The sequence below is a fragment of the Hydra viridissima genome, unplaced genomic scaffold (genome assembly GCF_058129835.1).
Source record: "Hydra viridissima isolate aposymbiotic clone 2 unplaced genomic scaffold, HvirCarnegie_v1 scaffold_13, whole genome shotgun sequence".
NCBI lineage: Eukaryota > Metazoa > Cnidaria > Hydrozoa > Anthoathecata > Hydridae > Hydra > Hydra viridissima.
Window position 1 is genome coordinate 2,374,095 of NW_028324312.1, and position 17,529 is coordinate 2,391,623.

Genomic DNA, 17,529 nt, shown 5'->3' on the forward strand with positions numbered 1-17,529 from the left:
ATGAAGTTACAAAAACAGACATATTTATTGATGCTTCTTTAACATTTATACTTCACATTTATGCCTGGAGTTTACCATCAACCCATGAAGTTTATAAAAGTTATGACAGTTCAATGAAAAATATCACTTTGTCAAACTTGATCAAAGTTATTTCAAGTTATAGTATTTGTCTAGTAGTCTCACTCGATGAAGCAAAAAAGTCTGCCATCAAACATTGTGTCCCTAAAATATATAATCAAACAGAATTTAACTTTCATGGTACTTATCAAACTGAGTATTTCAGATCAAGTACATGTTCAATTTTGAGCAAACTGAAATGTTGTGATAACTGTATTATAAATGAAAAAACTTTAATTTCTAAGTCTTCCAAATCATCAAAAAGAAAGCACAGTGTAGCGAAAAAGCCTGCTAAACTTAATGCACCAATATCATTGACTTCTCCAGATCGCCTAAAATTAACAATTCAAAACTATAGAATTGAAAATGAGGAGTTGAAAGAAAAAATCATTGATTTACAAAATTCAATTTCAAAATCTGCCCTGACTATCAGTTCAAGTTTAAGTGATGATTTAATATCAATTATGTCAAATGCAGATCAAAACAAAATCTCACCTTTTATGAAGCTATTTTGGGAGGAGCAGCAAAAATTTTCTTTCACTGGCATCAAAGTCTGCTGCAATGTATGATGATATACGTTATAATGAGAAATCAGGAACAGGTTTTCTTGTCCTTCCAAGTCGTCGTCGCTTACGTGATTATAAAAATTACATTAAACCTAAACGTGGATTTAATAAGAAATAATTGATGAATTAAAAGAAAAAACCAAAGATTTTTCTGAGCAAGAAAAATTTATTGTCATTCTAATGGATGAAATGAAAATTCAGGAAAACTTAGTTTGGGACAAGCACACTGGGGAGATTGTGGGTTATGTTGATCTTGGTGATGCTGATGTTAACATAGCAACTTTGCCAAAAGTAGATGATTTTGCTACCCATGTTTTAGTATTTCTTGTTCATAGTATTGTCAATCTTTTTAAATTTAGTTTAGCTAACTTTGCAATAACTGGAGCCACCGCTTGTCAAATTTTTCCATTGCTTTGGAAAGCAATTGGAATTTGTGAATTAAATTCCTTTAAAGTTATTGCTGTAACTTGTGATGGAGCTTCTGCAAATCGCAAGTTGTTTAAAATGCATTTTACCATGACACGTAATGATGATATGAATCCGCATGTTGATGTCACATATAGAACCCTTAACTATTTTAGTTCAGAAAAACGATTTATTTATTTTATATCTGACCCACCACATTTAATTAAGACAGTTCGTAACTGTTTATCTAACTCAAAAAATGCAGAAGGAACAAGATATATATGGAATGGTGGTATGTTCAAATTGTGGAATTATATTGCTGATATATTTTATGAGGACAGAGAATGTGGCTTACATATTTTGCCTAAACTCACTTTTGAACATATAAAATTGACGCCATATTCAATAATGAATGTTAAACTTGCTGCTCAAGTGCTAAGTTCTACTGTATCAAAAGTTTTATTACATTACGGACCACCTGAAGCTGAAGGCACTGCTAAGTTTTGTGCCTTAATGGATAGCTTCTTTGATATAATGAATATAAGAAGTTTAAATGGTCATAAATTTGATCTAAAACCAAATCTAGCTCCATTCTCATCATTAAATGATGATAGGTTTTTTTGGTTACAAAGTGTTTTTTTGCAATATTTTAAAGATTGGTTAAAATCTATTGAAGAGCATCCTGGAGATATTTCAAAAATTTCAAAATCAAAGATGTTCATTGCCCATCAAACATATGAAGGTTTGAAAATTACAGTTCATTCAATTATAGAATCTGTTCAGTTTTTACTGCAGCAAAATGTAAAATATGTTTTAACTGAACGCTTTTGTCAGGATCCAATTGAAAATTATTTTGGACGCCAACGATCACTTGGATCACGAAAAGATAATCCATCTGTTAATGACTTTGGTTACAATGATAACATGATAAGAAATCAGAAAGTATTTCTTCCTGTAACTGGAAATGTAATTAGCTATACAGATAATATGAGTGATAGTATTAAATCGTGTTAAAAAAAAATTTAAACCAAGTAAAAACTGTATTAAACATAAGATAATATATTTTCATGAGTTCAGTTATTAATATTTTTCACTTAAAATTTAAAATATATAGATTTCGACTTATTTTCTTTTTTAAAAATGTAGTACACTATTTTTAAAATATTTTTTGGTATAAATGTATTGGTCAAAAATAATCAATTTTAAAGATCTGTCTATATCAAAATTTATCTTACAATTTAAAAAAATGGTAACACTATAAAGTATTAGATGTGTTATTGTTGATTTAAAATTGAAAAAACAATTATATTAATTTTGTTATTGATATTGTATATATCAAAGTCGATTTATTCAATATCAATATGAAATATATCATAAACTTATACATCATAAAAGTAAGTCATTAAGTATTCATTTTACTACTTCAGGAGTAGTTAGTAATATGCTATTAATATTTTTAAAAGATATGTGGCTATGAAAATAGCCGTTTTCATAAGTCTAAGTCATGCCAAGTCTTTAATGTCCTTGTTCCAAAGTTGAGACTTTTTTTAATTGCTGTTCTTAATGCATTTGATTTAGTTTGACTTTTAGAAATCTTGAAAGCTTGCAACTTATCTTTCACATAGGAAAATGTACGAACACGTATATACAGAGTTAGAAGATCTTTTAATAAATTAAGTGCTATTTCTTTTTGAATTTTATCAGTTGAACTATGTATAATTTTTGAAAAGTTAACAAGCACAAAAGAGTCTTTAATTAACGTATCAACTATTTCTTTGCAATTGATAGTATGAGATGACTTTTTTGCCATAGAAATAAAATGGTACTCTGCAGTAGTAAAGATACAAATAACCTCTTTACTTACTTTCCATAAACCACCCCTATCATGCAAATTAACATGTTTATGCTCTGGCAAAGAAATTGTTTCTCCTGTACATTTACCAGCAAGCAAAAATGATAAACACTGTTTATGATACAAACTAGACATGTTAGAACTAAATCTAATTCTACGATAAAAGGTACCAAATAAATAACCACTAAGATAAGCGATAATAGATTTTTCTTTTTCAGTAAACTGATAAGATTCATGTTTAAATGTTAAAACATCTTTATTAAAGGAGGCGCCAGTCAGATGAGCCAAGACCAGATTAGCAACTTCAAAACTTAAAAGAAGAGTGCAGTTTTGGCTAAGATTTTTAAAAGGACTTGGTGCTTCAGAAAATATTATGTAGAAAGCTGGGTAAAAATTTTCAGCATTTCCATCAAATGATTCAATAATACTTTTTATTACAGAATAAGCTGTATTGATCTCTATACATGTCAATTTAAAATTTTTAAATTCAGTTCTTATTTTAGTAGGGTAGCATTCATCTATGGCAAGCTTTTCTGCACTCTGAATCAAGTAATTTTGAAAGCAATTAGAATGAAGAATAAGCTCTGCTATTTTTTTCTCTTTACTAAACTGTTTATCAATAAGCTTGTCCTTGTGCTTGGCATTGAGGTGACGAGTTAAACCACCTTGTGATAAACATCTTTTTTCGCAATATAAACACAAAAATACACGCTCTTCATTTGCGTTAGGAATATTTCCAACAGCTAACTCAACAGTTGAACTAAAATTAGGATCAGTCTCCAACAAATCTTCATCAATAGCAGCTAAAACAGCATCAAATTCATCTAAATTATTAGAAACTGCGGCAGAAAAAGTCATTTTAAAATTATTTGATGCACTCTCAGTCCGGTCACCCTTAAATGTTCAAGTTATTAAACGAAATCCATAGAAGACGACCCGCGTTTCCAGACTATTTAAATATTATGACTATGATGAAGACAATCATTTAGTGAAGGTCCAAATGATTTTGAACTTGCATCAAACACCATACGAACTTTAGTTGTAACTTTTTCATCACGCTTTAATGGTCTATGAGGTAAATAGTGTACATCACCTATGTCCAAATTATGATTTAAAACTTTTTCAATGATGCCATGGGATAGCTGATCTTTAATAATGTTGTTGTAAGAGTTAAACAAATCCTCATCTTTTGAAAGTTTTTTAGTAAGGGATTGTAAACGGTTAACACATAAAGAATAGTTGTCAGGCAGTGTTGGATGATTTTCATGAAATGGTAATTGAACTACATAACGACCAGAGGTTTCATCAAAAAGCGTACTTTTTTGAAATTCCTGCAAAATAAGTTTATTCTCTTTGCAACTATCACCACAGCACCATAAATCATTCAAAGCATCCTTCAAAATTACATCTTCTTCAACAAATTCAGCTTGAACCTTTAAAACATGAGTGGTATTTACAGTACAACTATTATCTCCTTCATCTCACACAAATCCACTAAGAACATATCCTCCAAGTTTAAATTTCAATGCAACTGGACCAGATTTACCGCGAACTGTAGTGTTATCAAAAAAATTCCAATAAAAGTCTGCTCCAACAAGAATATCAATGTCTAGAGGACAATCTCCTACAACACTATCAGCTAATTTTAAATCCTTCAAATGGCTGTAATTGCTTACTGCAAAATCAACTTTCTGACCATTGATGGGGGCACAAATATCTTTCACAAAGCAAGATATGAAAATGGAAAAACCATTCAAACCTTTGACAACAAAACAAACTCTTTCTAGTAATTCCTTTTCACTTTTGTTTCCAAAACTGTTTATAATTATTTCTTTAACATCTATTGTTTGTAAATTGAGCTTTGTACGCAATGCTGGTGAAATGTAACTCAGCTGTGAACAACTATCAAAGAGTATACGGGTAGGATAAGAAAGTTTATCATTTGACATTGCTGTAACTTGCGCTGCTTGTAGCAACACTGAATGTGCATACTTTGTTAATGTACCAGCTACTAATGATGATTTTCCTTCTTCCTGACTGTCATTTTTTTGTGGAAGAGATTTCTAATTACACATTGATGCATGATGAAAGTTTGAATAGTTAAAGCATTTCATTTTTGTTGCACAATTTTTTGCAACATGTCCAAGCTTCAAACATTTAAAACACCTACGTTTTCTTTTTAAAATTTGTTTTCGAGCAATCAAATTGGTCACTGTTTTACAATTCTGGGATATGTGATCTTTTTCACAAAAGATACATGATAAATTATTATTCAAGTTGTTCATTGGTTTGTTATGGGCACCTAAGGTTCCACTTGAGTACAATGTTTCAGCTGTAAAAGGGTTTTCTACTCTGTTAAAGTTACTTTTTTCACGCGCTTGAATGTCTGTTTTTAAGACATTTAACATAGTTTTAATGTTCCAGCAGTCAACATCATTAAATTTTCTTGAAATAATCAAGTTAAGTTCTTCTGGAATCTTCTGCATCAAAACAGGAATGAGAAGAGGTTCATACTGCAGAGAGTCAATGTTTAAATTTTCTAAGCTCCTGATTTGAATTTCGAGGTTGTCATAGATTTGACGAAGAGAAGAAATATTCCTTAAGTTGCTAACTTTTTCTAAGGATAACAGTGCTCGCATATGAGATGATATAAGTAGCTGCTTATTATCAAAACGCTCTTTCAATAAACAAATAGCAACTTTATAGTTGTCATGCGTAAGGGCAAGTCCAGTGATAGTTGAAAGAGCCTCCCCCTCTAATAGGTTACGAAGATATGTTAACTTCTGTATTGAACTTAAGTCCTCATTGCTGTTTACAGCACATTGAAAATTTTCATAAACTGTTTGCCAGTTTTCAGGCTTGCCATCAAAGGAGTGTAATTTTAAAAGTGGAAGCTTTACCATGGAATTACTTTTGTTAGAACTACTGATGACATCATCTGGTTTAGTGTTAAGCTGTTTATTTATAAATTTATTAATTTCAGCAAGTTTTGTACGATAAAATATGACAAAATCTGTAGCTAAATTTTCTTCTAATTCAGTTTCATTTTCAATTAAATGTTGTACTTTGGTAAATTTTTCAATAAGAGTGTCACGTAAACTAGTCAGGATATCAATGGTGTTATCATCTAAATTGAAGTCCTCAATACCTTTAAAAACCTTATCAATAAGACGCTTCACAGAATTAATATTGGTAGTACGAACTCTACGTTTGCCTACTAAACTTGTTGACATTCTTATAAACAAAGATGACAATAAAAAATAATAAATCGACACACGATCTGTTCAATATTGTTGCGGTCAAATATAAGATATAATATATCAAACTATCTTCCAAAAATGATGCTAATGGCAAAAGTTGGATTTCTTAAAAAAAATTTTAACTCTTTTAACGCAAAGAAATTGCTAAGAACACAAACTTATTACTTAAATACACCTTGTTAATCCAGGGACTTCAGTATAGTAATACAGTTATTCGTAAATTAATCCAACTCCAAATAAAGAAATCGTTTAACTAATCCTTTTAAATCTCTACATCAAACGACTTTTTGAATTTTGAGTTTACAACTAAATATCTATTCGTGGGCTCCAAATATTGTATTGTTATTATCAATACAATGATAATAACAATACAATATTTCTAGTTTATCATCTAGTTTCAATTTCGGAATTAAAACCCTTATAAACACGTATTCGTCACGATCCAGGCGTAAACCAAGAACACGGAGATTTCACGGGAATTTTACTGGAGTTTGACACGTCTTTTATGAAGTTTCAAACACGTGTTTATTGAGGTTTTAAATACGTGTCTTATAAGGTTTCAAGCACGTATTAATTGAAGTTTCAGTTTGGAACTTAAATCTTGATCAAACACGTGTACGAGACGGGTTAAGCGTAATTAAAAATACGTAGATTTTACGTGAGTTTTACTAATTCTGTCACGTGTTTATAATAAAGTTTCAATCAAGGAAACTTTTAAAATCATTTTAATTTATTAGAATAACTTGTTCGTTTAAGATTATCATTTTCAACGTGCAACTTATTATATTATAGTAAAGAAAATAAATTATCATAAAAAAAGGAACATTAATGTTCCTTTCATTATTTACTAGATTATATTTATAACATAATTCTACTTTTCTTTATTTTCTCCAAACCAAAAAATTAACGCAGCTATATTTCTTCAAAAATTTTACTTCAAAAAAAAAAATTATATATAAAGATACATGCATATATCTAAATTTAAAAAACGGCAAATAGAAGAAAACGAATAATTCAGTCTCTTTTGGAAGCTACTGCTCTTTTCATTCCTTGCTTTAACCTTTCACTCAAATAAGTTTTTAACTGTTTTTCAGGAACCTTCCATGACACTGAAGACATTAAAATTGTCGACAAAATCAAAGGTAAGTCGTGTGTTAATGACAAATGATCAGTATACTGCTTGTTTGGCACATGGTTACCATACATTAGGTTAATTTTTGATTGTACTTCTTCCGTCATGATAGAATCTAAAACTGCATAACAATGCGCTTTTGCATCCTTACAAACAGTTCCAATTGCATCAAATTTTCTTTTTAACTTTTCTCTTATTACATTGTCCTCAAGGCGGTTTTCAAATTTTACTAACTCGTTTATTGATGAAACCTGTTCAAATGTCACTTCATGCACATCTTTATCTAAAAACTGTTGCAATAGACCAACAGCAATATTGACAGTTTTCTCGATTGTGCTTATTTTCTTTTTCATATCATATTGCGACATAATCATTTTGCGCTGGAATGTGGCATCATCAATTGGATAAATTTCGTTAGTCGGATTTTTCGGTCGACCTCCTTTATTGGTATTTTTTTTTTTGATGACTCGCCTTTCTCTAGTAGAGAAAAGACAAGTTTTATAACAAATAACAAAAATAAGATCGTTTTCTATTGTTTCGTATTGCTTTATCTAAAGAAATGCATTTTTTAACTAAAGATAAAATTTAACAATAAATATATTTTTTTTTTTTTTGCATAAACATTAACTAGAGATTCACGACAAGTATATTATATTAGCAGTCGTACCAGCAAACAAATCCTCTCTCGTTTGATGTTTCTTTGAAATTGTAGAAATCTTAACCGGTTGACTGGAATCCATCCCAATTATGCTTTGGTGTTTGTGAAAGTGCACATATCCTGGTTTATGATCCAACAAATATATATATATATATATATATATATATATATATATATATATATATATATATATATATATATATATATATATATACACACACACACATACATGCATACATGCATACATGCATACATGCATACATGCATACATGCATACAAGCATACATGCATACATACATACATGCATGCATGCATGCATGCATGCATGCATGCATGCATTCATACATACATACATACATACATACATACATACATACATACATACATACATACATACATACATACATACATACATACATACATACATACATACATACATACATACATACATACATACATACATACATACATACATACATACATACATACATACATACATACATACATACATACATACATACATACATACATACATACATACATACATACATACATACATACATACATACATACATACATACATACATACAGACATACAACAGACAGACAGACAGACAGACAGACAGACAGACAGACAGACAGACAGACAGACAGACAGAATTGAATAGACACTCAATAAACCAAAATTTTTATTGAAAATGGTAAATGATACAATAAAATTTTTTAAAAATGATTACAATTTGAATAAGTTATACTTAGTTGACATCCTGTTTGCATTTTTCAATGCTAGAACCCTTTTAGGCATGCTAGAAATAAATTCACAAATATCATCTTGAGGAATTTCTTGCCATACTTCATGCAAAAAACTTAAATAATCTGTCTGTGATGATGGCTTTTTATTCTTTTTGTGAAAATTCCAGTCTAATATGGCCCAGAGGTGTTCAATAGTGTTTATATCAGGTGATTGACTCGGCCATGGCAGTTTCTTAATCTCATTTTGATTCAACCATTTTTGAGTCGCTTTGGCAGTGTAACAAGGTGCTCCATCTTCCATAAATAAGGAATCATGTTGCTCCATCTTTCATAAATAAGTAATCATCCACTTGATATTATTGGAAGAAGTCCTTCCTGAAATATTGAAACTGTGACTGCAATCTTTTGATGTCAAAGTCTATTCACAAACCTTATCCTTTCTTCATTTGATATTGGGTGGACAAAAAAGTGGCTTCTTTCATGCAGCTCTGCCATAGTAGCCTAGTTTATAAAAATACCAGGCAGCTGTTCTGGGACTGACACCAGGTTATGTTGCTATGTCTGAGGCCTTAAAAAGATGCAATGGTCTGTCAGAAGTCCCAGGACAACTTGACTGTGTTGATGTGCATTTCCTTCCCCTCTCTGGTAAACTGTACAATCACTCTATTTACAGTAGAAAGTGAAACTGAAAGTTTTTCTGATACTTTTCATTGCCTAAATCTACCTTTATGTTGACCAACAATGGTCCTTGGCATGCTTAATCAATTAAAATCTTGGTATATATATCATTTTAATAAAAATTTATTCAAATCATGTATAAAATAAGAATTGAAATACATTTTATCATAGTGTCTATTTAACACTGTCATGTCTGTGCACATTTAAAAATCCTAATGCATATATCTCACCTGTGCTAATGTATGTCACTAGCAGTAATCTGCTTTTTTAATAGATCCCTACCTTTATCAACAAAAACACTATCATTGTTGTCATCAGATCCACTGTGAATGATGGTTTCTTGCTGGCTTTGTCTGATACCAGAACTTTTATATTGTTTACTCACTTTTGTATCTTCTAAGAAAATAAAAAACCCATTTAACATTTATATACTATTTTTTAAATTAGAAAAATAGAATGACAGACAGTTAAATTGTTTACAGAAAACATTTTGCAACAAATTATTACTAGACTTTTTTGCTCTCAATAATGGTTGAGAATGGCCATTTGATATATCATAGTTAGGATATCGACGCAGCTTTGCTTCATCTAAAAAAAACATAAATTTCCAATTTTATCTTTCAAATAACTTTTACATAAAACATGTGAACTAGTACATTTAAATTAAATACAGCACTGCATAATTAATAATGAAATAAATTATTGTACTTTGAAGAACATCTTGTTTGTCATCATAAACTTGAGCTGATTCATTATGCTCATCATGCTCTGTCATATCAGATGAATCATCTTTTGAATAAAAAAAAAATTTAACCTTAAATGTTAACTAAACTTGTACAATTAATCATTTAATATATTATTTTATAATATAAAGTCATAAGGACAAATAAATTGATGCTTTATTTTTCTACAGTTTTATATTACTATCAAGATTATTTCTAAGTTAACAAGCTCCATTCAAAGTTAATAGGCTCCACCTACCAGTAGTGTAATTATCGATAAGTAACTATACTACCAATATTTAAACAATTCTATAAGTGTAAAACTTTTAAAAGAAAATTTAATTTAACTTAATTTTACTTATATAGCTTTTATAAATTGAATAAATATATATTAAATAAATTGCTTAAATAAATTGGACAGCAAAACATAATGTATTAAGATTTCATATGAACATAACAGAGTTACTTTAGAAAAAAAACTTCTAACCCAAGCTGTGGGCACAAATGTTCAAAAAGAAAATGAAAATAAGTTTTGAACTCACATATGAAATTGATATCACGATTTGGCCTTTTTTCTCTTACAAGTTTCTCAGTATTTTCTTCTTTTTCATTTAAACCAGCTGTTAAAACTTTTGATAGTTCTTCTAATGAATCTAAGATGTAAATATTACTCTTACTATATAGCCATGAAAATATGCTATTTATTTGAAACTATGCAACAGATAATTAAGTAAGCCTTATTTAAAATAATTTCTTACCTAAAAACAACCTCATTAAATTGCATAATGTACTTACATATGTGTAAACTAAAATACAAACTTAAATTAAGTTTCTAAATATTGGTAACTTTTTAAAGGATATTGTGAAATAATTAAAGAACAAAGTTTCTTACAACTTGTTTGCTTTAATTTTAGAAGCTGAAAACTAAACCATGATATTTGAGGAGGGGCACATGCTTTAATTAGTTCTTTCACAGGTTTTGGTGACTGTTTTGGATAACATAAAACATTTTCTATTGTATCAATCCAATAGCAAGGAACAATATCTTCAATTTCAATCTGACCTTCTTTCCAAATTGCAATGCAATATCTATTTATATTAGTCATTCTAAAACAAAATGTTAAATATTTAAAACTTAACATATGAATTTTACTGAACAATTAATTATCAATGATGAATTATAAACAATTGTATGAACTTATATAAAATGAATAATTTTACATATACACTAAAACATGTCAAATAATTAATTTACAAAATGCAAATAATAATGAATTTTTGGTTTAAAAGTTCAATTAGACAAGCATCTAGTCTATAACGGATTCAACTGGCACAAAAATAATTCCATTTTGAAGATATTTCATGGCATACAACTTCTGTGCAACATCACATCTTTTCATTTTCACAATTTTTCTTTTTTGTTTTTCAATATCTGAGCAGTAAAGAATACCAAGCTCCCTACTATTAATCGGCTGATCAAAAAATGATTTCAGTTTTTTTGGATGAACTATTTTGCAAATTAAAAGCTGGCTTTCACCATTTCCATTAAAACTAATTGTTTCACAATAGTTGCCAGTTACAACAATAAAAAACTTATCTCTTTTCTGTAGTATTATTTTAACTTTTTTATACTCTTTATGACAGTTAATAACATTTGAAATTGCATGTTCTTCGATTCGTCTCACTGCTGAAACAACAGGATTGTTTTTGGCTCCCTGTACTATACGCTTCAAATGCTGAAAATAATTTTCAAATGGAATGCAAGAAATATGTGCTAAAGTACAAGAGAAGTATTTCACATCATCAGCAATATGAAGTAAGTTGTGTACATTATAAGTCACAAATGACTGACCACAGAGAACCTTGCTGTTTGCAACAAAAGTTTCAAGAAGGTCTTGGGTAAAATGAAGCAAACTGTTTCTTCTAGTAAAATTTTCAATATGCAAAATTTTAATTGCAATTGAAAATGCCAAAAAAAGGTCATACAGATCCTTTGAAATTTTGTTTTTTAAAACCACCATTCCAGTATACAAAACAAATTGTCTGAATTCTGTAGCTTTCCATCTTTCAAGTTGTAATAAACTGCGAGGACGCCTTGCAAACTGTGAAGGTGTACACTCTGATATGTTAAGTAAATTTTTTGAAATAGATTCTATGTTGCCAAAACTAAGCCGGACATTTCTAGGGCCAGATTTTAAAAAACATAAGAATCGTCTACAAACACCTAAAAAAACAAGGTGCATAGAATCTAATGGAAAATCTTTAATGATGTCAATTCCATTTAACAGAAGAAGAGGACTATCAGAGAGTTTGTGATTTGGATAACATCCTTTACGAAATTCTATATCAGTTCTCAATTTTCTATCAGTTTTTAAATAAACTATTCTATGATTTTCTGATGTTGCCTCTACTGTGCATCTTTCACAACCAAACTTTGCAGCGTGTCCCGCTACACATTTAATAAATGCTCGCGCAGGTGCATCACAAATAAATGAGCGAACACGAAATGGCAATTCAATATTATTAATAGAAATTCCATGCTGGTGCATATATTTAGCTTCATTAACAAAGTCACTTAGAAGTTGATCAAGATGAGACGGCTTATAATAACCACTGTACAAAGCAACCACAAATGGCTGGTCAATTAAACCAACCACTCTACATAAAATTGGCCAAAATTGTAAATTTGATGACTAATGTACAGGTAAGCCGTCAATATTAATGTCCACTTCAACAGACCTGATTTCTTTTATGCTTCTTTGAAAAATTGATTAAATACCCTTTCGTAATCCAAGGTAAACATATTTTCGATTACATTTATCAACAACATTAAAATTACGAGGCGTACATAGTAAAGTGCGAGAATCTTTTGGGATGTCTTCTTGATGAAAACGACCACTAATTCGTATCAAGTTTAACAACTCATCAAAATGCTCTCTTTGGAGTTTGCATTTTACTGCCCATTTGGTAAGATCCGATAAAAATTCATGCACAGTTGGCTTAATTAAACATCTATCTTCATTTTCTGAGCTTGAACTTTCAAAAGGATCAAATTCTTCCAAGGAATCAAAATGAGAATGACTACTTGAATTTAAAGTTATCATAGGGGAATCATTGTGTGAACACTTTGAAATATTACTCTCACTATCCTCTGAAATTTCTTCTGAGAAATCAGATTGAGAATGAGAACTTGATGAAGATAAATTTCCAGCAAAAGCTGCTCGGTATTTTTTCATATATTCTTTCATATATGATGCTGAATTTGCTCTCTTCATTTTTGTTAAATTAATTGCTAATTTTACAGCATTAATTACTAAAACTTATAAAATGTTAAAAGAAAAAAAAGAAAAAAACCTAAATATTAGAAAAAATATAAATATAGGAAACAAAAAAAATAATTTTAGATAATTTTTAAAGATGATCATCAATTAATTGCTAAAACATCAATAATTTGATAATATGCATGTTATCATATTATCTATAATATTGCCATATTACCGATATACACATATTACCATATTATTGAGAATATATTAACATCCAACTACTGTTATAACATTCAACAATTTATTGCTTACATGCAACAAACTAATGTACATTATAGCAACAACAACAAAAAAATATTTACCAGAAATATAGATATATTTCTAAAATATTGCATAGGCTTGGTCTAAAATCTACATTAGGCAACAAATGTACGAAAACCAGAAACATTAAAGCCTAATACATAAAAAAAAACTGTAATTACTTAACACATAAATATATATGTAATAACATATTTTCTGACAAATATTTCCCAAGATGTACTCTAAGTATACTGTTGAACCTTCAAGAAAATATAAAATAAAGCAGCTGTAGCTTTCTTGCAGGGAACACAACTTTGCAATTAAATCTTCTTTACTCATTGAAAACTCTGCTCTACAAAAGTTTCGCCTTCAATTTATATTTTTAAAAATGCCTCAAATAAGTTCATAAAAAAAACCGCTAAATCTATATTTATAGAATTTTAGGAAAACTACGTCTGTATCCACTTTCCTTAATTGCTTCCGCGCGTAAATCAACTTTTAAATATTCGCGTGTTTTTATTACTGGTTTCACAACCATTACAAAAACCTGTTACAAAATCATACTACGATTCTGCAACGGTGAAACCATCCATAAAAGCAGAATATTCTATTAAATACATCACAATTATAATTGGTGTTTCGGTAAAAAGAGCAAGTTTATTTCTCGGATTGAAAACCGATTCTTGAAACGTGTTATTCTCTATGTTTTAGCGGGTTTTAAACACGTAACAGAAACCACGCGTAAAATATCGCCGAGTTGTGCCGACTGGGAAGCAAGAACAAACTTTTTCAGTTCAAAGTTTTTGTTGATGAAATAAAGTGTTACAGATATGTAAGAATCGTTGCTTCTGCTTGTCCACATGTCTGTCGAAGCCCCCAACCCCTTCACAGTCATTGAGTTCTCTAGCCAATTCCTCAGAAATGTATTGCTTTACCTTTCCGTAAAGCAATGGGAGTTTTTGCCTAAAAAATAAAATAATAATAACCAATTAAATATATATAATGCCAGAGTTTCAATTCAAATTACAATTATCCATGCAAACGTTTTTACAGCAATAACTTATTTTAACAGCAGCATGCTGTAATAGGAAAGAATTTTACTTACACATACACACACACACACACCTTGAAAAAGTTGTTGCAGACTTGACCGTCATCCTTGGTTCCCTTTTGACCGTATACTTTTTAAATCCTTCCGTCTCAACAATGTTGAATGAGAGGAAACAGCTCACCAACAGCTCAAGTAGGTCGAAATCATAGTCAAGTTGGCGCTTGTCAAAAATTGAAACTTTGGGCTGAAAGTATCCAACAATTAAATTGTTAGGTGTGGATTGGGCTGGCAACAACTTCTTTTTTTTGTGTCTTTTCAGAGGAGTGTTGTTTGATGGACTGTTGATGAAATCTGAAAAAAATTAAATTGAAGCAGTTAAACTTTATTTATGAGCATCTAAAGCTATATAAGAAGATCGCACATAAGAAGGACCGCCTGTATTTTAAATTTTCTTACCGTCACGGTTCTTTTCATACTCGTCCACATCAACCAAAGCTTGGTGAAGTTCCAGTGAATTCGCGTCATCTTGCTCAGTTTCTGCTAGGTCAGAGGCTGCCACTCTTGCAAGAATTCCTTTGTGACACTTTAAATGAGACCTCAAAGCGCCAGTTGATGAGTTTTTCATTTTTAGAATTCTTCCGCATTCCTTATTTTTTCCAGAAGGATCACGCTCACCTGGAGGTGCGTCATCAGGAGCCTTTATTTTGTCAAACTCTTTCCACAATTATTTTGTTGAAGGAGCCATTTTTTAACTTGTAGAGAGATTTTTTTCAAGTTGCACAACTAAATGTTTAGTGATAATATATTGAATATTTGTTTATTTACTCTGATATTTAATCAGCTTAAGTCGTAAATTATTGTTTTTGTTAAAAACTTGTATTTACTAAATCTAGAGTTATAAAATAGTGCTCAACAAACCATACTATCTGCTAAACATATATTTAACTTTGAAAATACAAACTTCGAAAATTTCGAGTTTCATTACTTCGAAATACTTTGATTGTACTTTAAAAACTAAGTTGAACATTTTAATATTTACTTTTCATTGGTTATAATAATATTACAATGAAACTCGAAAAACTCCTAATTAAATTTAATATATATTTTAAAAAAAAAATCACTTCAATGAAATGGTAAACAAAATTGATACCAACGGCTACTCATTTGTAAAAAACACCGCTCCAACCGTTGCCAACCTTGATATTAACTTTAATTTAAAAATAATTTACGTAACAAAAATATTTCAAAATTAATTAGTTTTTATTTAATATACAATGTGCGATAAGCAAAATATAACAAACTTTTAACTAAAAAAACTTTGACAAGAAAATTGAATTTTGAAAATATAAACTTCGAAAATTTAAAATTCGAATTTCGTTACTTCGAAACACTTTGATTGTATAAGCAATTATAAGGACCATTTTTTTCGAAAAAATTTTTATTCCGTGTTTTCGAAGTCCATATTTTTAAACTTAGAAATTCGAAGTTCAAAAAATACTTCGATTCTAGAAATTTTTCGAAGTAAAACTTTCGTAATGCAGAAGCTTAACTAAATCTGAACACTTTGATGATATTTTGACTTCCTTACCACGCTATTTTACAAAACGCTAATTTTCCCGTTGATGGGTTCAGTGACGTAACAGCTTTTAAACTATAACTATAGGTTAATATAATGCTTTTTGACCAACTTTTTTATGAGAAGTGATGAAAAGTTTACATTAAAATATATAATTTCCAAAAAAACCTCGCCTTTAAGACTAATTTCATTGTGATAATTAAGTTTTTTTAGCTTTTAGTTTAGTGACGCAACCTAATTTTTACAGATGTGTATGTGACAAAAAAACACTTGAATTATTTTTAAAGAGTAAAAGTTTTTTACTCAGAACTTATATATAATTTCAAGATTCTTTCTAAACAAAAATATGGATATGTTTTGTTTAAAATATTGCAATAACTTGCCCTCAAATTTTACTCACTTTTTAGAATAATAAAAAGAAAAAACAGTTGCTAACATTCATCAAATTTATCTACTCGGTTCAAATATTTTCCACTCAAAATTTATTTTAACAATAACTTCAAGGTGTTTAAACTACAATTAAAGAAAAAAAGTTTTTTTAAAAAAGAAATTTTATATATATATATATATATATATATATATATATATATATATATATATATATATATATATATATATATATATATATATATATATATATATACAAACACACACACTATCCTCCAAAACATTAGCAACCAAATAAAATTAAAAAAATTTTCCACTTTGAATACTTATTACAGCAATTTTGTTTTTTAATTACGCTTTAGATGAAAAAAATGGTTAATGTTACATATAAGAAAAAAGATTTTAACATAATAAGGCTACTTGAAAAAAAATAAACGTGAATTTTTGTTTGTATTGGTATTTTAACGCGAAAACGTGGTCCTCCAAAACATTAGCAACTTTTTTAAAACTACCCTATCAGTATTTAATGGCATATCCTTTACTTTTTAGGATCAAGGAACATCTTCTCAGCATAGACACTACGAATTTACTAACTTTTTCTTGTGTAATCTCATTCCACGTGGTTTCAATAGCTTAATATAGCTCATCGGCGTTTTTGAAGGGTACTTTGTGTTTTAGGGAGAGTTCAACTTGGTACCCATAAATTTTCAATCGGGTTGAGATCAGGTGTTTGAGCTGGCCATTTCATTACTTTAATTTGAGTTGTTTCACCATTCTTTAACGAGTTTAGAGGTGTGTTTGGGGTC

At 29.5% G+C, this 17,529-nt stretch overlaps 1 protein-coding gene and 2 pseudogenes across 2 annotated transcripts; all 3 read right to left on the reverse strand.

Moving 5' to 3' along the window:
* Positions 1 to 4,222: 4,222 nt before the first annotated feature.
* On the reverse strand, positions 4,223 to 5,647 carry LOC145198340 (uncharacterized; annotated as a pseudogene).
* Positions 5,648 to 7,199: 1,552 nt separating this feature from the next.
* Positions 7,200 to 11,272, reverse strand: LOC145198078 (uncharacterized). Its single transcript, XM_090069978.1, has 7 exons — positions 11,036 to 11,272; positions 10,686 to 10,796; positions 10,130 to 10,210; positions 9,929 to 10,009; positions 9,704 to 9,817; positions 7,972 to 8,110; positions 7,200 to 7,809 (listed from the first exon to the last, which is right to left on the reverse strand). Exons 1-7 carry the CDS (start codon positions 11,247 to 11,249, stop codon positions 7,215 to 7,217), a joined length of 1,335 nt encoding a protein of 444 aa, XP_089926104.1. The 5' UTR covers positions 11,250 to 11,272; the 3' UTR covers positions 7,200 to 7,214.
* Positions 11,273 to 13,825: 2,553 nt separating this feature from the next.
* On the reverse strand, positions 13,826 to 15,505 carry LOC149880043 (uncharacterized; annotated as a pseudogene). The gene is made up of 4 exons (XR_016446115.1): positions 15,217 to 15,505; positions 14,835 to 15,111; positions 14,536 to 14,672; positions 13,826 to 13,863 (listed from the first exon to the last, which is right to left on the reverse strand). The product of XR_016446115.1 is annotated as an uncharacterized LOC149880043 (transcript).
* Positions 15,506 to 17,529: the final 2,024 nt, after the last annotated feature.